Source organism: Poromitra crassiceps, assembly GCF_964638095.1.
Source record: "Poromitra crassiceps genome assembly, chromosome: 10".
In the NCBI taxonomy this organism is placed as follows: Eukaryota; Metazoa; Chordata; class Actinopteri; order Beryciformes; family Melamphaidae; genus Poromitra; species Poromitra crassiceps.
Window position 1 is genome coordinate 613,703 of NC_139631.1, and position 22,055 is coordinate 635,757.

Below are 22,055 nucleotides of genomic sequence, written 5' to 3' on the forward strand. Positions count from 1 at the left end.
ACTCTGATGACGTAACATCCTTGAAATTCAGCCAAATGAGGATCCTTCCTTGACTTTGAGAAACGGTAAGAGAGAAAGGTAAAGGGGCGGGGCTAAACAGACATACAGAAAGGTAAAGGGGGCGGGGCTAAACAGACCGAGACATACAGAAAGGTAAAGGGGGCGGGGATAAACAGACAGAGAGACATACAGAAAGGTAAAGGGGGCGGGGTAAACAGACAGAGACATACAGAAAGGTAAAGGGGGCGGGGTAAACAGAGAGAGGAAGATTGTAAAGAAAGAGGCGGAAAGAGCAGGCTGATAATCAAAGAAATCTAACTACTAGCTCTCCATTTTTGAAACGGTTACATTCCAGTTAAATGTCTTTGATATTGGTGATTATGTCTATTATACTGTAAGCTTTCAAAACCAAATCATTCATCATCTTAAATTTGATTTGAACGCATAAACCTTTGTTTGTCGGTTTCTGAAAATGGACATTTCACGGACATTATAGTGCTTTGGCAATATTGTTTTTTCTAACACGGTCGTGCTGCCAACAGGAATTGAATCGGAGGAGGGTAAGCCAAGCAACAGGAAAGAGGAGAGAGAGAGAGAGAGAGAGAGCGAGAGAGTATAAAAAAAGACAGAGCAAGGAGAAAAATGAAAGCAGAGAGACGGGGCGAGCGAAGGAAATGGAGAGGGAAAAGCAGAGAGAGAGAGAGAGAGAAATGTGCAGCAGCAGTGCTGTGAGCGGCGGGCTGCGTGCGACCAGCACCTCAATCACTCCTGACACTTAACCCCTTCCCCGCCGGAGGAGGTCAATTGCTCTCGCTCTCCTGCTCTGCGCTCGAGTAAACACAAGCCGGAGAGGGCGAGTGAGCATTGCCTTTCTCTCTCTCTCTCTCGCTCTCTCTCACACACACACACACACACACATGGGCATGTTGTATAGAGACGCACGTTACAGTGTGTCTTCAGTTACTGGCTGTAAATTAATCCCAACAGACAGTAAGAAATGAAAAGATAATCCTTCCCAGTGAGACATGGCGCATGGGAAGAGTGAAACACAATCCTCAAATTCCTCCTCAGTCATTTCCCCTGCGTTCAGCCTTCTTCTCCACCTGGGCTGCCGCTGGCTGTGAGGACAGCGCTCACACCGCGGCGGCGCTCCACAAACGTCTCGCGTCGGGTCAGACCCACTTGTTTGTGTTAAGCGTCATGGCCGACGTGTGACTTGACGTGTGTGTAGGTCTATTTTAAGCCTGCATGCGCTGCTGTGGGCTGCTCCCATTAGATAAGCGGGAGCAGAATTCGGCAACAGAATAACGTGCGGCGCTGGCCAAGCGGACACGCCTCGTGGCAGCAAACAACTGGCTGCATGGACTGGGTGGACTTGAACTGCCGCCTCCCGTGGCCCAGAAACAAAACCAAACACGTCTTACAAGTTACAGGTCCGCTTACACACACACACACACACACACACAGACACAGACACACACACACAGGCACGCAGGAGGGGGAAAGTTACCCTGGCTCTGACCTAGCTAACAAACCCGCCCACGCATTTTGTAACGCTTAAGCACAGCGGCGACGCCAAACGTAGCCCCGAGCGTTGAGCCGCGCGGCGCTAGCCTACTTCTGAGAGGCTTCGTTTTGTTTTTCAAATGGTCTAAATGAATCCTGGGTGGAGGCGACACGTCGCAGCGTCTGAGGCCTTGTGTGTGTGTGGGGAGATGATAGATTGGAGAGGAGAGCTGCCAGTGGCTCGGTTTTCCCTATTTTATACAACTGGCCGCTGTTATGCAGAGACAGGGGTCAGGAGAACGAGAGAGGAGGGTAGAGGAGACAAGGAGGGTAGAGGAGACAAGAGAGGAGGAGAGGAGGAGGGGAGCAGTGCAAGAGGAGAGGAGAGAGGAGAGGAGGAGACAGGAGAGGAGAGAGGAGGAGAGGAGGAGACAGGAGAGGAGGAGCGGAGGAGAGGAGAGTGGAGGACAGGAGAGGAGAGTGGATGAGAGCAGAGTGGATGAGAGGAGAGTGAAAGAGAACAACGGAGAGAGGGCGAAAGGATAAGGATAAAGGAAGGAGGAAGAAGAGGGAGAGAGAAAAGGGAAAGAGAGGGAAAAGCGTAGCTGTTGTCCTTGTCTCGTCTCAAGTCAAGGATCTCATTAACATGGGAGAGGGATCCCAGCACCCCCCATCACCCCCACACCCAACACAAACTCATTGATCACTGTTACAGGACACGTCGTGGCAGACAACACACAACACACAACCACATACGCACGCACTACAGGACACGACGTGGCAGACAACACACAACCACATACGCACTCACTCGCTCCCTCGCTCCGACAGCCATGAGACACGCTTAACGCCAGGCATGCCTTCACACTAGGGCTGGGCGATATGGACCAAAAAGCATGCCTCTGTATTTTTAGGCTGAATGGCGTATTCTCTGTTTTCTATGAAGTGGGATAAATGTTCAGTTGTAAGTCAAAGCCATGTGTGAGATGTCACAAGCACTTTTATTCAAAGACTGTGATCAAAATAAAATGCAAAGACAGGGTTTCCTTCCCTGACTATATAAGGCTCAGCGCTTTCACAAAATATTTACACAATGATTCAGGGTTTCCCTCAGGCCACCGGGCCGAAGCCTGGAGGATTTCTTGTTTGCTTCTTTTTGCCTAATGTTGTCTATGGAAGTCATTGCCATTTAAAATGTTCAATTCCGTGATTCCGCCCGTGATTCTGTAATCACAGAAACTATAGGGGCTCTACCTTAAAGGTATTTGCACACCGGGGGCGTTTTTTTCGTGCGATTAATTTGCACGTCAATAATATTTTTCGAACCTACATCAGTCAATGCAACCGTGCATATTGCATAACTGTCGATTTTTCAGAAATTCGCTTCTGACATGCACACAGCTGTTGCTGTGATTGACGGGTGGGTCAACATTCGCATCGCAGTTTCGTGCTGTATATTCACATCGCTCTTGGTGTGTAACAGCCTTAATGCTGCCATCAGTCTGTCACTGGCCTGCGTCGGGCACCTGTCAAAAGATACACCGGGCCTAACAACTTTTCTGGGGGAATCCATAATCATCAGCAATATGTGGTAGTGTTGTCACGGTACTCGGTACTTCGGTACTTGGACGGTACTACATTGCTACGGTACTGAACGGTACCTGTTTTTCATGGTACCGAGGGTACCGAATTTACTATTTAGTTTGCCACCATGGCTTGGCTTCATGGACCCAGCCGCCAGCTAACGTTAGCCTGTCTGCCTGATCAACATACATACATACTGCGCATACAGCCCCGCGCACTTCCGGGACTACGGTGTCCCCGAACGTCCACACGTAATCGCGAACAGTCATTCACAGCTTGTACTTGGAGCAGTGCGCACAGGCAGCGAAGATAATGGCTAACAGCTACAGCAGGAGCGGCTGCTCCTGTCCTATTCCAACAACTCAACTTGTTGAGAAGAAGAATGCAAAGAGTCGCATTTGGAAATATCAGTCCCCAAAGTCCCATCTGCAAAAAGTGTGAAAGGGAGTTCCAAACCAAACAGGGTAACACATCCAATCTCGCCAAGCAGCTGAAAGACAGGCACCCAGACCTGTTCAAATAATTCAAGGTGGGTTAATTCTTTCAAACGGTGTAAAATAACACGTTTAACAACATATCAAACAGTCCTTATCCTGTCACATTCGTTTTTGAGATAGCTGGCAATGCATTGTGTAACCAAAAAACGTTTGCGCTAACGTTAACGTAACGTGTTTTGTAATGGAATCATTATGGGACCCGGCTAATACCTGGTACAGCGTTAGCTAGCATAGTGTAACACGTGTGCAATGCAATGTTTGTAATGGAAACATTATGGGACACGGCTAATAGCCGAACTTAGCCATAGTTCAACATGGCATCAAAATAAATACAAGCTTCTTTCGGGTGAAACATGTCCGTGAATTAAAACTAGCTACATAAAATTGCTTGCACTCTACATGTGTGTATGTGCAGTTGTCCTTATCATCTCTTTATTTTAGTAAATCTCACTGACGTTACTTTCCATTTAACAGTATGCGAGAGATGAAGATGAAGAGGAAGGCACAAGTCGCGGAGCTCAAAAGACCACCCAGCAGACAATTCCTGATGTTTTTGAAAAGCAGAGGAAATATGACAAGAACTCACATGAAGCAAGAAAGTGTGATAGGGCATTGGCAGAATTCCTATGCATCGATCAAATACCAATATACACCGTTGAAAAAAAAGGATTCCAGCAATTCTGTGAAATAAATTAAATTATAATATTTAATATAATAATAAAATTAAATACTTGAGGGCTACATGCCACTGGTGTTGCACTGTCTGTACTCACTGCCATACATAGTTGAATGTAAGAAGTAAGCAGAAGCACATTGTTTTGTTTTAAAGTTGAAGGCTACATGCCATTTGTTCATTGGAAATGGTTGCATACTTTAATAAAGGAGAATATGTTCAAGAAATATCAGTCTGTTTTTTTTTACCGTGGTACCGAAATTGGTACCGAGTACCGTGGAAATTCACTAGTACCGGTACCGACTACTGAATTATTGGTACCGTGACAACACTAATATGTGGATATAATAATAACGATGAAGTGGGTAAATGCAAATAATAGAACAGCTAGAACAGTCTGGTAATTTCAGAAAATTACATCACTTTACGGTAATGCAGCCTTTAAAACCAGTCAGACGCCATTTATGCCATATCACGATACTACCCAAGTCTGAGACTATATGTAGGCTCATATATATTGCCCAGCTCTACTTAACACACAGCACTCTTCTCCTTCCCTGTACACATGACGCACACAACAGAGCACATACACATGCGTGCTACACATGACGCACACAACAGAGCACATACACACACACACACACACATGTGTGCAAGACCATGAAAAGCAATATGGATTCAAGGGAAAGGCGACCCTCACATAGGTAGTAAACATATCACCTCTTGGCTGGAGATGGGTAGTAAAAGCTATTGCTTCCGACATGCGTGCCATAGCAGAGATTTCTTCAGGGGGGAAATCCTCAAGTCCAAAGAGCAAAGTTGTAACTGTAATATGCTCTGAGGGAAATGACCCGCAGGAAAATAGTGGTAATGTTGTGGCTATGCTAGTACGTTTGATGACTCTGCCAGGCACCAAGGCAGGTTAACACTGTTGATGGTTCAATAACACCGTATCAATTCAGACATCCCCACAGACCCTCTGTGGCCTGTGGACTTGAATGATCCAGACTGCACTTCTGCCGTCTTCATTTCAGTGTGACGTTTTAGACAGTCGGTGGTAGAGCCTGTGTTGTTCCCAGCTGGTGGTAGACCCTGTGTTGTTCCCAGCTGGTGGTAGACCCTGTGTTGTTCCCAGCCGGTGGTAGACCCTGTGTTGTTCCCAGCCGGTGGTAGACCCTGTGTTGTTCCCAGCTGGTGGTAGACCCTGTGTTGTTCCCAGCTGGTGGTAGACCCTGTGTTGTTCCCAGCCGGTGGTAGACCCTGTGTTGTTCCCAGCCGGTGGTAGACCCTGTGTTGTTCCCAGCCGGTGGTAGACCCTGTGTTGTTCCCAGCTGGTGGTAGACCCTGTGTTGTTCCCAGCTGGTGGTAGACCCTGTTTTGTTCCCAGCTGGTGGTAGACCCTGTGTTGTTCCCAGCTGGTGGTAGACCCTGTTTTGTTCCCAGCTGGTGGTAGACCCTGTGTTGTTCCCAGCTGGTGGTAGACCCTGTGTTGTTCCCAGCTGGTGGTAGACCCTGTGTTGTTCCCAGCTGGTGGTAGACCCTGTGTTGTTCCCAGCTGGTGGTAGACCCCGTGTTGTTCCCAGCTGGTGGTAGACTCTGTGTTGTTCCCAGCTGGTGGTAGACCCTGTGTTGTTCCTAGCTGGTGGTAGACCCTGTGTTGTTCCCAGCTGGTGGTAGACCCTGTGTTGTTCCCAGCTGGTGGTAGACTCTGTGTTGTTCCCAGCCGGTGGTAGACCCTGTGTTGTTGCCAGCCGGTGGTAGACCCTGTGTTGTTCCCAGCCGCTGGTAGACCCTGTGTTGTTGCCAGCCGGTGGTAGACCCTGTGTTGTTCCCAGCTGGTGGTAGACCCTGTGTTGTTCCCAGCTGGTGGTAGACCCTGTGTTGTTCCCAGCTGGTGGTAGACCCTGTGTTGTTCCCAGCTGGTGGTAGACTCTGTGTTGTTCCCAGCTGGTGGTAGACCCTGTGTTGTTCCTAGCTGGTGGTAGACCCTGTGTTGTTCCCAGCTGGTGGTAGACCCTGTGTTGTTCCCAGCTGGTGGTAGACTCTGTGTTGTTCCCAGCCGGTGGTAGACCCTGTGTTGTTGCCAGCTGGTGGTAGACCCTGTTTTGTTCCCAGCTGGTGGTAGACCCTGTTTTGTTCCCAGCTGGTGGTAGACCCTGTGTTGTTCCCAGCTGGTGGTAGACTCTGTGTTGTTCCCAGCTGGTGGTAGACCCTGTGTTGTTCCTAGCTGGTGGTAGACCCTGTGTTGTTCCCAGCTGGTGGTAGACCCTGTGTTTTTCCCAGCTGGTGGTAGACCCTGTGTTGTTCCCAGTCAGTGGTAGACCCTGTGTTGTTCCCAGTCAGTGGTAGACCCTGTGTTGTTCCCAGCCGGTGGTAGACCCTGTGTTGTTCCCAGCCGGTGGTAGACCCTGTGTTGTTCCCAGCCGGTGGTAGACCCTGTGTTTTTCCCAGCTGGTGGTAGACCCTGTGTTTTTCCCAGTCAGTGGTAGACCCTGTGTTGTTCCCAGCCGGTGGTAGACCCTGTGTTGTTCCCAGCTGGTGGTAGACCCTGTGTTGTTCCCAGCCGGTGGTAGACCCTGTGTTGTTCCCAGCTGGTGGTAGACCCTGTGTTGTTCCCAGCTGGTGGTAGACCCTGTGTTGTTCCCAGCCGGTGGTAGACCCTGTGTTGTTCCCAGCTGGTGGTAGACCCTGTGTTGTTCCCAGCTGGTGGTAGACCCTGTGTTGTTCCCAGCTGGTGGTAGACCCTGTGTTGTTCCCAGCTGGTGGTAGACCCTGTTTTGTTCCCAGCTGGTGGTAGACCCTGTGTTGTTCCCAGCTGGTGGTAGACCCTGTGTTGTTCCCAGCTGGTGGTAGACCCTGTTTTGTTCCCAGCTGGTGGTAGACCCTGTGTTGTTCCCAGCTGGTGGTAGACCCTGTGTTGTTGCCAGCTGGTGGTAGACCCTGTGTTGTTGCCAGCTGGTGATAGACCCTGTGTTGTTCCCAGCTGGTGATAGACCCTGTGTTGTTCCCAGCTGGTGGTAGACCCTGTGTTGTTGCCAGCTGGTGATAGACCCTGTGTTGTTGCCAGCTGGTGATAGACCCTGTGTTGTTCCCAGCTGGTGGTAGACCCTGTGTTGTTGCCAGCTGGTGGTAGACCCTGTGTTGTTGCCAGCTGGTGATAGACCCTGTGTTGTTGCCAGCTGGTGATAGACCCTGTGTTGTTGCCAGCTGGTGGTAGACCCTGTGTTGTTGCCAGCTGGTGATAGACCCTGTGTTGTTGCCAGCTGGTGGTAGACCCTGTGTTGTTGCCAGCTGGTGATAGACCCTGTGTTGTTGCCAGCTGGTGGTAGACCCTGTGTTGTTGCCAGCTGGTGATAGACCCTGTGTTGTTGCCAGCTGGTGATAGACCCTGTGTTGTTGCCAGCTGGTGATAGACCCTGTGTTGTTGCCAGCTGGTGGTAGACCCTGTGTTGTTGCCAGCTGGTGATAGACCCTGTGTTGTTGCCAGCTGGTGATAGACCCTGTGTTGTTGCCAGCTGGTGATAGACCCTGTGTTGTTGCCAGCTGGTGATAGACCCTGTGTTGTTGCCAGCTGGTGATAGACCCTGTGTTGTTGCCAGCTGGTGATAGACCCTGTGTTGTTGCCAGCTGGTGATAGACCCTGTGTTGTTGCCAGCTGGTGGTAGACCCTGTGTTGTTGCCAGCTGGTGATAGACCCTGTGTTGTTGCCAGCTGGTGATAGACCCTGTGTTGTTGCCAGCTGGTGATAGACCCTGTGTTGTTGCCAGCTGGTGATAGACCCTGTGTTGTTGCCAGCTGGTGATAGACCCTGTGTTGTTGCCAGCGTGCCCCGGGCTCCAGCCGATCACCACCTTCCATTAGAAGCGAGGTTAGCCAGGGAGCACAAAGCTAAATCAGCGCATCAAACGGAGCGGGTTGGCCGGGCTCCAGCCGTCACTTCCCCAGCTGCTCCACACATTGGCTCTGTTTGCGGGGCGGCACAGACCTCGTCGCTGCACTTCCCGTGCCAAATGCCATTCACATCATTGTCGTTAGTGAGCGTGAGGTAACTGCTCCCCTCTTGGCGACCAACACTACGGCTAATGCCTTTTCTATACACTAATGGCCAGATGCTGCCATGCTTCTGCTCTGTCACCTCCTGCCGCCAACGGGGCCAAATGGGAACACCTCCACTGAAAAACAACTGATAGCCCACTCAGGCTCCATACACACCAGGCTCAGGCTCCATACACCCTGTGTTGAGCCCAGGCTCAGGCTCCATACACACCAGGCTCAGGCTCCATAGACCCTGTGTTGAGCCCAGGCTCAGGCTCCATACACACCAGGCTCAGGCTCCATACACCCTGTGTTGAGCCCAGGCTCAGGCTCCATACACACCAGGCTCAGGCTCCATACACCCTGTGTTGAGCCCAGGCTCAGGCTCCATACACCCTGTGTTGAGCCCAGGCTCAGGCTCCATACAGGCGTTTGTGTTCGAGGGATTGGCTCGCAACATTTGCACGACATAAATACAATGTCCAGCACTTAGTATGCGACAGCGCATGCAAACAGCACACTGTCGTTTACAAGCTTTACAGAATCACAAACACAGCCTGCTCTCAATTCTGAATTTCTACCAGTTCTCTCACTGCACAATGTTGAGTTCATCAAAGAGCTTATCTGTCAAAATGTCTATATTATTATATTATATTACCCCTTAAATAGATGAATGCTCCAACAATCTCTTAATTGCTGGCATGCACTGCTAAAAGTCAAACAAGGCCAGGGCCTGTGGTAACTGCAGGGCATGGTGTTAGAGCTGGTAACTGCAGGGCATGGTGTTAAGAGCTGGTAACTGCAGGGCATGGTGTTAGAGCTGGTAACTGCAGGGCATGGTGTTAGAGCTGGTAACTGCAGGGCATGGTGTTAGAGCTGGTAACTGCAGGGCATGGTGTTAAGAGCTGGTAACTGCAGGGCATGGTGTTAGAGCTGGTAACTGCAGGGCATGGTGTTAAAGCTGGTAACTGCAGGGCATGGTGTTAGAGCTGGTAACTGCAGGGCATGGTGTTAGAGCTGGTAACTGCAGAGCATGGTGTTAAAGCTGGTAACTGCAGGGCATGGTGTTAGAGCTGGTAACTGCAGGGCATGTTGTTAGAGAGCTGGTAACTGCAGGGCATGGTGTTAAGAGCTGGTAACTGCAGGGCATGGTGTTAGAGCTGGTAACTGCAGGGCATGGTGTTAGAGCTGGTAACTGCAGGGCATGGTGTTAGAGCTGGTAACTGCAGGGCATGTTGTTAGAGAGCTGGTAACTGCAGGGCATGGTGTTAGAGCTGGTAACTGCAGGGCATGGTGTTAGAGCTGGTAACTGCAGGGCATGGTGTTAGAGCTGGTAACTGCAGGGCATGTTGTTAGAGAGCTGGTAACTGCAGGGCATGGTGTTAGAGCTGGTAACTGCAGGGCATGGTGTTAGAGCTGGTAACTGCAGGGCATGGTGTTAGAGCTGGTAACTGCAGGGCATGTTGTTAGAGCTGGTAACTGCAGGGCATGGTGTTAGAGCTGGTAACTGCAGGGCATGGTGTTAAAGCTGGTAACTGCAGGGCATGGTGTTAAAGCTGGTAACTGCAGGGCATGGTGTTAAAGCTGGTAACTGCAGGGCATGGTGTTAGAGCTGGTAACTGCAGGGCATGGTGTTAGAGCTGGTAACTGCAGGGCATGGTGTTAGAGCTGGTAACTGCAGGGCATGGTGTTAGAGCTGGTAACTGCAGGGCATGGTGTTAGAGCTGGTGAGAGCAGAGGGGGGCCTTTTCAAGTTGAGGCACCGATGTTGGGTCGGCCGAGGCCGGGGGGGGGGGCTCCGCTCCGGGAAGTGGAAACAATAACTGCCTGTCAAGCAAATGGGAGGCAGAAATAAAGAATTCCCCCCGGTGTCACCTTCTCTTCCTTGGGAAATGGATTAGTCTAAAATGTGAAATTTAAGGTAAATTCAACAAAAGACACTGGGGAGACCATTATATGACCCCCTCCTCCTCCCCCTTTGTGTTTTATGCAGAGAACGAAGTCATTTTCCCAGCCAGCATTCCTGTGGCATGGTGCTACTGCTAACCCCGACAATCTTTCCATCCATCCAGCTAACACGACACGTACACACACACACACACGCACGCACACGCACACACACGCACGTACGTTCCTCTCCTCTAGATGCATAAAATGATGTAGCAGCAACGGGGGGGATGGGAGGGAGAGAGGGAGGGAGAAGAAGCGAGCAAGACAGAGAAGGAGGTTGCACCCGAGGCATATAATCGATGTCTGGGGGCATTTTGTATTGGTTGTCCTCCGAGTGACTAGTATACATGATGTCTTCACCTTGAGCAAACACAAGCGTGCGGCGTTCAAAAGACAAGGGAGGGCTCCAATATGGTTGAGGTGGGATGAATTACACTGGATAAATATACCCCCATTATGGCTCCTAATAAGCGATGCCTAATTTAGCAGCACTATTAGCACTCCCGGAGCAATGGAGCCATTAGCCGCAGCCTGCAGGCCGGCGCTGGAATTAGGCAGAGCAGTTATACGGGGGTCAGTGGGACATTTGGAGGGAAATCACCACAACAACAACAACACGCCAGCGTGAGTGACAGAGTGACAGAGTGTGCGGTTGCAGGATGACTTTTTTTTTCACACGTCCCCGCCGTGACACTGCACATCGGCATGGAGGAGAACTCTGCTTCACCCCGCTCCAGCTGTTGGGGGAGAGGGCATCCGCGGGGCAGGGAGATCGCTCTTTTCTATTATGACGGCCAGGGGGAACATCACACACACACACACACACACATATATATATATACACCAACACACACACAAAGGCTCAGCGTCAGGCCCATCCCACCTAATGGCCGTAGCCTCATACTGCTAACGGGCGCTCGGGGAGAAAATGAGGTTTGCTATCTATATATCCATGACCCCTGGTTGACTCCGCTCCCCCATCCTCCTCCCCCATCGTGGCCTGGCAATGACCCTCTCTTAGGGGAGAGACAGAGGGGGGAGACAGAGGGGGGAGACAGAGAGAAAGAGGGTTTGAATGGAGCACTCTGACACAAACATCAGGGCGTTGAGTACACAAATCTCCCCGCAAATGGGGTCAAAGCCGGTGCTTAGCCATTTGTTTTGATTTTTTTTTTAGCCCCCGCTTCGCTCGCTCACTCGCGTGCGTGCTCGCTCTCTCGCTCTCTCTCTCTGCCGTTCCTCGGGAAATCATAACCGCCAGCAATCATGCGGGGCAATATGGCACTGATGAGCCTGGGGAAGAGTAGCAGAGTGGGAGAAAAAGAGTGATAGCGCGACACCTGTCTCTCACAATTTCTAGCGCTTTAGAACGTATGAGCCACTCGGGCAGACACAAACATACATCACACACACACAAACAATCACACGCGTGACACATGGGAGCGGGCGGCAATAAGGCCGTATCCTCTGGAGAGCTATGTGGTAACGTGACAACACGGAGGAGAGAGAGAGAACATGGGGGCTGGGCTGGTGAACCAGCCAGACACAAACGTCGACTTCCTCGCCCGCCTGCAGTCGCAGCAGCAGCAGCATCGCCCTGTTGACTGACTTACAGAGCAGGTAATGGCTTGTGGAGCATCAACAACAGGAAAATTAAGTTCAGCTCACACCTTTATTCGGTATACTCCCAGAGTAAATCTAACTGTGCTGCTGCTGACGCAACAGGGTGTTATTATTCCTCCGCCAAAACATTCTCGGTCGTACGTGCTCAATTTGTTCTCGGCCAATATTTACTCGGAATCCACAGGATCTGATGTAACCGTCGCGGGCGCTTTTTAAAATAAGGATGGGCTCCTACGTAGAAACATGGCTTTGATGTTGAGCTCTGGGGCTGTGTGATGTTGAGCTCTGGGGCTGTGTGGTGTTGAGCTCTGGGGCTGTGTGATGTTGAGCTCTGGGGCTGTGTGGAGCTTTGTGATGTTTTCCCTCTTCTTATGGCAGTGCAGCAGAACTGAGCAGGCCCGTTACAAGCTGAGTCAGAGAGGGGAGGCTGATCGCTGCTCGTCTGACTTAAGAGGTGAGGCGGTGGCCATCTGCGGGCCAAGCAGGTCACTGTGTTAGCCAGACCCCATGTGACTCCAGCCTGCTCTCTGGGCTAATCCTACTCTGTGTGTGTGTGTGTGTGTGTGTGTGTGTGTGTGTGTGTGTGTGTGTGTGTGTGTGTGTGTGTGTGTGTGTGTGTGTCTGTGTGTGTGTGTGTGTCGTCCTTATGGGGAGCTTCTGTGGCTACACAAGACACCTCCACGCAGCAGGCCAGATAAAGCCAGGAGCCAGTCAAAACAGTGGTTAGCTGCAGGCTAGGGCCCGCCAGAACCAAACTACTGCCAGTCTGATAACGTGGATTACAGAGGCCACGACATATGACTGGATGATAGGCAGGTACCAGTATGTGGCACTCATGAGTTTGTTTACACACTGGTCGTGTGTGTGTGTGTGCGCGTGCGTGCGTGCGTGTGTGTGTGTGGGTATGAGGCAGGACCCAATGCGTGACATGGGCTTGTGTATGTGCATAAGCGTTACAGGGCCAGGCAATGCAATATATTAATTATATCAATATTGTGATATGAGATTAGGCAGTGTAGGAAGTTAGCCAGGGGCAAGGGCAAAAATGCCTCAAGAAATCTCAGAATGCCCCTAAAATCCGTGATCTAGGGGCAAAAATTGCCCCCAAGATGTGGGTCATTTTATTTTCATTCAATTAATTTAATTTCCATGTTAAGTTAAGTTAAGTTATCCTTTATTTATCCCCTTGGGGAAATTCATCCTCTGCATTTGACCCATCCTCTACTAGGAACCTTCCTAGAACTAGGAGCAGTGGGCAGCCACTGTGCAGCGCCCGGGGACCAACTCCAGTTCTTTTGCCAGTACCTTGGTCAGGGGCACTGACAGGAGTATTAACCCTAACATACATGTCTTTCTTGATGGTGGGAGGAAACCGGAGCACCCGGAGAAAACCCACACGGACACGGGGAGAACATGCAAACTCCACACAGAAAGGACCTGGGACGGACCGGGGTTCGAACCCGGGACCTTCTTGCTGTGAGGCAACAGTGTTAACCACTGAGCCACCGTGCCGTCCATGTCCATCTCTAACACACACTCAGCAGCACCTGCCAGCAGTTTCCCAGAAGAAGAAGATGATGAAGAAGACACTCACACAAACTGTGCCGTTGTTCAACTTCTCACGACACTTTAGCAACTTCAGGTTTGCCACTGTTTTGTAATGATACTTTTCAGGGACTTTTCAAGCAATAAAGCCGGGACAAGAGAAGAAAAAGAAAAGATTAAAACAAAAATGTATCTACTGCAGGTTACCTAGGCGACCGGCCTCATATTTGAGCTAAGAACGCCTACGAGAGAGCACAGCAGCCAATGACAGCTCAGAGATCAGCAAATCGCTGTATGCTGGCAGCCCACACGGAGAGTGATACTGTAGACAGGAAGAAAGTGTATCAAGCTTAGCCAGCACTACTGATGACATCAAAATGGTATCATTGGGTGCACCAATCATGCAATATCTGCCCTACCAATCGTCATGCCGATCTTTTTTATTTTCATTTTATTTTATCTTAATAGTAGCTGGTAGGTTATAGCAATATAGCATTTTTTCTACCTCAAAATTTCTAAGTGATCAGCATGTAAACAAAACCCATGTGCTTTTAGAAAGCACATGCATCAGACTCCATGTTGCCAGATTGTTTCCATATACCTGCATTTGCTTGTGCAGTTCTGTGTGCATTTGGGTGGTTTTTGAGCTGGAAACCATCGCTGTATCTGACAACCTGACCCAAAGGAGAATGGGAGAAATAACATTATCCCTTTCTGTTTCGGTCTTGCAGTTTTGGTAGTTCAAGGTTCAATCAAAGCAACTAGCTAACGTTTAAATTCCAGAACCATTGTGTTTACATCGTTTGGTGTGCAATCTGATGTTATAAGCAGGATAAGAGTAAAGACTAGCAAAACTAACGGACGGTACCAAGCGGGAAGCGGCTAATGCTAGCAAGCTAACTAGAGTTAACGTTAACTAGCCTCAGTGCAGCACGGGTCTATAGTGAAGGAAATGATGCGAACACATTCATGAGGAGCTGCTATTCATTCTGCTTGACTGTCTGCTTCAATGATTACTATTGCTTCTACCACAAGGCATTTGATCCTGGCATACATTATAGACGTGTTGTGTCTGTCTGACACACTTTGTAATGACACCGCCGATATGTTTCAGCTGTGTTTACATGCGATCAAAATAGCTCACGTGTTTCGCGTTATCAATCGGTTTCGGCACATAGGCATAAATCGGAATTCTCAGATCTCATATTTAGGCCGAAAATCGTCCGATTCCGATCACTGGCCGATCGATCGGTGCACCGCTAGTATCATAGGTGAATTTTGAGATGACAGAGTGCACGAGGCAGGTCGAGGCTCAAACTCAGAGATTCCGGTAGGCTAAATCCAAGCACTTTTAAGGGTAACTCTTTTTTTTAAGTGCCACGAAAATTTTGTAAATGCCTCCATTTTTTAGACGGCGGCGGCAAACGTTGTCCTCAAAATATTGTTTACATTTCCTACACTGAGACTAGATAGCATCTTAGATTTTGGATATCATAATAAGTGTTGTCTTTTCCTGGCTTCAAAAAGCTGCATTACAGTAAAGTGATGTCATTTTCTGAAGTCTTGTTGATCGCTGCTGGCTAGCTTGATGCTCGTTGCTGTCCCAGTGGCACACAGGTCATTTACTAACGTTAGGTGCTGGCTAACATTAGCTGTCCGGTTAGCTTCCACTGTCACTTTGATTACCATCTGATGAAACGGACATTGGACAACAAGCTCCTCCTCACATGATACTATTTGCTCACCTGTGGAGAACTTGAGTTCACTAGTTTCACCGTCGCTTTTGTGTCCCTCGGCCCTCGCGTGTTTCCTCTTTTCCAGAGGACATCACTTTCTTCACCAGTCGCTCTCAAACTCTGCTTGATTGATTCCATTGCTTTGCGGTACAGGAAATGGGCGTGTGCTTTGTCGTGCACGCCAAAAACTGCAGACTGAGTGGCTATCGCGTTTCTTTCTGCTGTGTGATAGGGCTGATAAATCTATCTATATGGAGCAAACCATGATCGTTATGGAGTGAATTTTATCACACAGCCCTACCTACAATATTGTTGCAATATCGATAGAGCTATTAGCTCAAAAATATTGTGATATTTGACTTGGTCCATATCACCAGCCCTACATCTCATATGTGAATTTGACTTAGAAAATACCGATATGGCGTATTACCATTCAGCCTAAAAATACAGATATGATTTTTGGTCCATATCGCCCAGCCCTATTATGTGTGCACATAACACCTGTCATTTTGCATTCATGCATGTGTGTGTGTGTGTGTGTGTGTGTGTGTGGTCCCATGTCATAATACACTGTGTATTCATCTGTGTGTGTGTCCATGTGTCCCTAACGCCTGTCACTTTGTGTGTATCTGTGCGTGTGATTGTGTCTGGTCCATATGTGAGACATGCGTGTGTGTGTCCCTGCCCCTAAGCAACAGAGGTTAGCGGCCGGCTGCTCTCTGATCGGGTTACACAAGTGGGTGTGTTCCCTCGCTCCTCTGTCGCCTGCATGTCTGCCTCTCCCTCTCTCTCTCTCCCTTAACTCACTCATTCTCTCTCTCCCCTTCGTTCTTTCTTCTCCCTCATGTCTCTGCCTCTCTCTCTCTCCTGCCTAGTTAGAGATAGAGAGGCCTGTAGCATGCGTCATCCAGGCCTCTTCCTCTGGCACCAGTACAGACCACCTCTCTCTCTCTTCCTTTCTTCCTTCCTCTCTCCCTCCTTCTCTTTCTTCCACCCATCTCCTGACAGCTATGACAGGGAGCTGCCCTGCAGCTGGTCCACAGGCCCGGCAGGAGGCTGGGAGGCACGTGACTCTCTTCCCTGACCTCTTCCTCCGCTTGAGAGCTGGCCCACCAGCCGACCCACCCGACGCACCTCGCGCACTAGCCGTCTTTCCATCAACGTATTTTGAGAAAAGGTTGATGGAAAATGGCGGGAAGGGGAGGACTTCCTCAGTTTTGCGAAAAAGTTTTTATGCTCACTTGAGTTGGTTTTTGCCTTTTTTGAAAAAGAGTTGATGCGCATAGGTCAGCTGGACCCTGTGTTCAGCACAGCTGGCAGCTTGGGCGGTCTGCTACGACGCGTTCTGATGGGCGGAACCGGCGCTCGACCGGCCCGACAAACGACCCGATAATCCTGCAGCAGATCAAATGTTGTTCTGGATCCTAAAGTGTTGCAGCCAAAGGCTCTCCGTGCCTAAAATGCCTTTTGCACGGCGACTCCCAGAACGCTTTTGTGCGTCTCGTTTCCCAGATATATGGCGAGCGAGCGTCGTAGAATGGGCTTTTTTCCTGTGATATCGGCCGTAATATTTACTCATCACCGCCAGAAAGAAAGAAATATGGCCACCAACCGATTACATGACATCATTATTATTACTTCTCCTATGGCAACCATTGCTCTCGCCATGTTCTTGTCTCACCCCCACACACACACAGAGCGCTACATTCACTTAATAGCCGTTAACGGAAACGCAACTGATTCGAATTTTAAGATTGTCGACTTTTCAAAAGTTCGCTTAGAAATTGCGCAAAACCTAAATGGAAACAGAGCTTCTGCTTGCTGGCCTGGGATCACAACACACACACACACACACCTATGAGTCTGTCTCTCACCTCACGCACCTGACAGCGCGAGGTAACACTGCCCGACTGTGTTCACTGATGTCTTTCTAACACATGTTCTGACCTGATACCAGTCCTCCTCGCCCAACACACACAAACACACAGCGTTTAAACCTTAAGAGCAAGAGATCGACTTCAATTCAGTGAACGCTTGTTCCTTCTCACATCTGCTTGATCTGTACATCTGTTGTCCAGCCCTTCTCGGCGACCCCAGAGGCAACTTTGCAACATGTTGTTGACTCTAAACCGTTATGCAATGCTGGTTGGAAATGCACAAATGGAAGCTTCCATTCACACAGTCAAAGCCCCTTCATATGGTGCAACTTTGCAGGCCGTGGTCAATCTTTACAAGCGGTGAAAAGATGTTGTGATCATGTGTTTCATTCATTGCCAGGGTTATAAATGTGGACGTTTCGGGGGGAGTGTGCGCAACACCTGGAATAAAATGTAGAAGAAGAACAGGGGGTTGGTGTGTATTTGCAAAAGGGAGCAAATGTGCAACTTCAAAGACAGAAAGGGTGTTTTGTTTTCCATGACTTTCACAGAGCAGCATGCTCATCACAGAGCAGCATGCTCATCACAGAGCAGCATGTTCATCACAGAGCAGCATGCTCATCACAGAGCAGCATGCTCATCACAGAGCAGCATGCTCATCACAGAGCAGCATGTTCATCACAGAGCAGCACGCTCATCACAGAGCAGCACGCTCATCACAGAGCAGCACGCTCATCACAGAGCAACATGCTCATCACAGAGCAGCATGCTCATCACAGAGCAGCATGCTCATCACAGAGCAGCATGCTCATCACAGAGCAGCATGCTCATCACAGAGCAGCATGTTCATCACAGAGCAACATGCTCATCACAGAGCAGCATGCTCATCACAGAGCAACATGCTCATCACAGAGCAGCACGCTCATCACAGAGCAGCACGCTCATCACAGAGCAACATGCTCATCACAGAGCAGCATGCTCATCGATGAGTGTCCGGTGCCGGAGCACAGCATGTGAAGTTTGGCCACCATAGAGCTTTACTGCGACTACGCTTGTCATTTGAGCAGGGTTTGTGTGATCAGACCAAAGTACTTTATACCCTCTTCTTGTGTGTAAAACAAGCTATTCTGACTGTGCTTTTCCAGTCGTGTTTTTCATTCATCTTTTTGGATCGCTTTATGTACGCTATTTAGGAGGACTGTGTAAACCTCTGCTATCAATGGGATTGTCCCCAGCATTGCGCTGACTGAACAGATATTAGCAATGCACTCAAATCAGGTTTCTATCACCAATTAAATGAATGCATCTTGGCACATCACATCCAAGTGCCATGCCAAATTCTGCCAATGCCCATTATAAAATGCAACTAGGTGTGTATTATGGCATGTACTTTGGCCGTGTGCGTTTGTTGTGTATGTGTACATTATTACATGCTTGTTTTGTGGTGTATGTGAAGACATTACCTTGTCTTTCTCGTGGGGCAGCAGGCGGACGGGTGGCAGCGATTCCAGGGATACTGTCCCTGTCCCGTCATCCAGGGAGCTGCTGCGGCTGATGAGGCGGAAGAGCGGACCCTGCTTGACCACGCGGCCGTGGGCTACCGCCCTCTTTAGGGCCACCCTCAGCTGCTGGTGGAAGAGGCCAGGTCCCATGGAGCCGCTGCCCGACAGGTAGGCTGCCACGTCAGCCTGGCACTTGAGGAAGCGCTCGATGCTTTTTAGGGTGGAGCCACCGGCCTCGTGGAGCCCCTCCAACGAGCGCTTGAGCAGCTTGTTCCAGTCAAGTCCCGGCTTCTTCCCTGAGTGGGAATGGGAGTGGGAATGGGAGTGGGAGTGGGAGTGGGAGCTCCCGACGCCACTGCTTCCACTTCCACCTCCTCCTCCAGAGCTGCCACTACTGCGAGGCTTGGGCAGGGCCAGGCGCCCGGGGTTCTCAGGGTCCTTGTAGGAATTAAGGCCCTTGTTGGAAACCTTAAGGATGGTGCCATCCTGGACGCTGAGCTCCAGCTGCTCCAGCACCGTCTTGCGGTCCAGGCCATGGGACATAGACACAGCATTGCAGATACGTTCCTCTGACGGTCGCTGCTTCTGCTTCTTCACCTTCTTGATGGCCTCCAGAATCCATTGGGTGTACATCGGGTTAGCCAATTTCACCATGGCTGCGGTCAGGTTGGGCACAGGGGCCCTGGGGCCTGATCGCGATGTCCACACACAAAAAATAGGGATCGTAGGCCAAGGAAAGACCCGGCCTGCGCCCTAGCGCCGCCTCCTCCTCCTCCTCCTTCACCTCCTCCTCCTAGCCCTCTACCTGCTGACTATCCTTTGTCCTGGGGCCGCACAGAGAGTCTCTCAGAATCTGAGTATGTGGAGCACGGTAAGGAGCAGGTGACCATAGCATAAACCTCCTGAGCCAACCCCCCACCCGGTAAAAGCTGGTCCACCCACCACCCACTCCCGGCAGGGTGAAGTTGCCTGGGGGAGCGCGGAGGGAGTGGGGTGGAGCAGCAGGTCTATACGCTGCTTGAACTGTCACAACACACTATGAGAGGGGCTTTCGCACAACTAAGGTGTTTCCCACCTTCACCTGTGGCAAAATACCAAGACACGTACAATAAAACCTGATGAGTCCGTTTTCTGTCAACAAACTAGCCAGCTATAACTGTGAGTTGTGAAAAAATGACCATGCTCTTATGGAGGTGAATTTCCTGTGTTGCGATTGATAGGAGGTTGGGCAGTAGAGAAAAATAAGTTTTTTTTGTGTGGAATATATCAGACTCCACAAGAAAAATTATTTATTTTCGTGTCCTCGTTCCTTCTCCTCTTCACTCCTCTCTCGCTGCCGTTCTGTCTTCCAGCAGTCTGGCCTTCTCAGCTGTGGGATGGAACAGATATCTCACCCCAGGGAGCAGCCAGGGCTGATCACCTTCATGCCTATTGCACTTCTGTAGTCGACACACCCTGCAGACACAAAAAGAGAACACACATAGAGTCAGGGGTCAGAGAAACTTAAAAAGGCAAAACAGTAAACACTTTCTGATTCAGTGGGGGGAATTTAGAGCAAGCAGTCGAATGAGGTTTCCACAGAATAGTTTACTTTGGATGATATATATTTTATGAGTGTTTATATGTTTATATATTTATAGGCTAAGTGTTTCCTTGTTTGTTTCTCCTTGTCTCCGCTATTTCACAAAATTCAACCCAGACACACTCAGAGAGGCCACAAAAATCCAAATACCTCAGTACCACCATGACCATACAGCCTCCTCACAACAGTATGTAAACAAAGCCATGCTTGCCCACAAAAATCACCACAAGGCCTGTTAATGTCCCTTTCTTTTCACTTGGTAATCTGTAGCAGTCACAGATAAAGCCTCTATTTACTTGCTAAACACAAGTTATAATGCCGATTACCTGGGACTTACTATGCTTTATAAGCGACAGCTAAACAGATCCTTCTGACACAATGGTATGGATTGAGGTGCTGACAAGCACAGTGTAAAACAGAAATACTAGCCTGGTGCCTTTGTTAGTATTTAGGCTTATCAGTTAATCCAAAATTTCCTCACCATTCTCTGGTATGAAAACAGACTGACGGGCAGCAACACTACAGGATCTGGGAGTCTGACAGTTCTGTTCTGGCTCTAAGGACTTACTGATCTAATGGTGTGTTATCCACAACATTTCAAATTAGAAAATGAATCAAACAGTTCAATCACCCAGTTGATGCATCTCACCTCTTAACAATGCTCATCAATTTATGAACAACCACCTTTATCCAATTTAATGGAAACCACTAATGTTACCAATACACAAACTGATCCAGCTAAACATCTGTATGGTTAACCTAATTTATCTCTAACATTACTATTTTTTCAACTTAAAATGCTTAGTTGCCTGAGTAGCTAAGATTAGTGCTGAGGATATAATATAAGTATTAACATGTAACCAATATAATTCTGAAAACTAAACTAGGAGGCTGTCAGGTAAGCTAGTTGGGTTGCTAACGTAAACATGATGCAGTCAAAACACAGGCTGTTAGCAAACATTAGCAGAGAAGCTAACTAAAATCAAAGCCAAGTCAAATGTCGCATTGCCAGACTGTTTCCTGGACTGCTGTTTACTCTCCCTGATACGATAATAGACAGCGATCTGACAGCAAGCCTTCCCGCTAACTGCTGTTGTTTAGCAAGCTAGTGTTAACAGCTAGCCAACACGCTAACGTTAAGATAATGTTACTGCTACTCGCTAGCCCGAAACGTAAACAGCGTGAAACAAAACGGTTAGCCGGTGCCTCGGCATCGAACCACGACAGCATTTCCACCAAGGCCATGGTTCCTAACAATACCAGCCGTCACCCCGCAACAATCATAACGAATAATCTCATTTCGAAAGTCACACAGATGATGTTCACGGTGAGATCGCGGCCTTGTAAAAAGGCACAATGCAAGTTGCAGACGGCCATCACGGCTAACGGGCAAGTGCAAAAAAAATAAGATATCATAGTCGCAAATTGTGCCGTGTGTTACATGTTTTGCGGCCTCTCACTCAGCCTCGGGTGCGGGTGAAAATGCCCTGCCCGCTCAGGCGTCTTTCCACACGGTCCACACCTCTAGAGTTGACTTCCTCCCTCCACTAGCCCGCCCACGTACACTACAGCCTGCGGTGCGGCGGTGAAGACAAGGCCGCTACAGCGCTGGAACTAGGCCTCGGCTCCCCCCTCCCCACCTCCGCCAGCACCAGCCCTCTGTACCCCTGTCTCCTTCTACCTCTCGCGGTTCCCCCAGAAAGCTCGAGCTGGTCCGGTTCGGGTTTGGGAGGGAAGCCCGGGTTAAAAATCTGGTGGGAAAAATCTCGCCTTCCCAATCCCTGGCTCCTACTGCTGCTACTCACCGGAATATCGTGTCGAGTCGCAGAGGAGAAGGTGCCAGATCCGCTCGAATCGGAGACAACAACAAGCCTGAAAATGCAGCCAGAGACCAGAGGCTCCAGAGCCGCCGCCATCTTTGAGTGAAACAGGAGCTCGCTCGCAG

General features: G+C 49.5%; 1 protein-coding gene across 2 annotated transcripts in view; it reads right to left on the minus strand.

Annotated features, from left to right (window-relative positions):
* Positions 1–22,020, minus strand: part of kat6a (K(lysine) acetyltransferase 6A) — a 61,872-nt gene extending 39,852 nt beyond the window's left edge. For both annotated transcript variants that reach the window (XM_083645082.1, XM_083645081.1), the window contains exons 1-2: positions 21,916–22,020; positions 18,490–19,983 (exon numbers count right to left, since the gene is read on the minus strand). In XM_083645082.1, coding sequence (XP_083501208.1) covers positions 18,490–19,182 — 693 coding nt within the window. In that variant the 5' untranslated portion in view covers positions 19,183–19,983; positions 21,916–22,020. The remainder of the gene's footprint in view (positions 1–18,489; positions 19,984–21,915) is intronic.
* Positions 22,021–22,055: the final 35 nt, after the last annotated feature.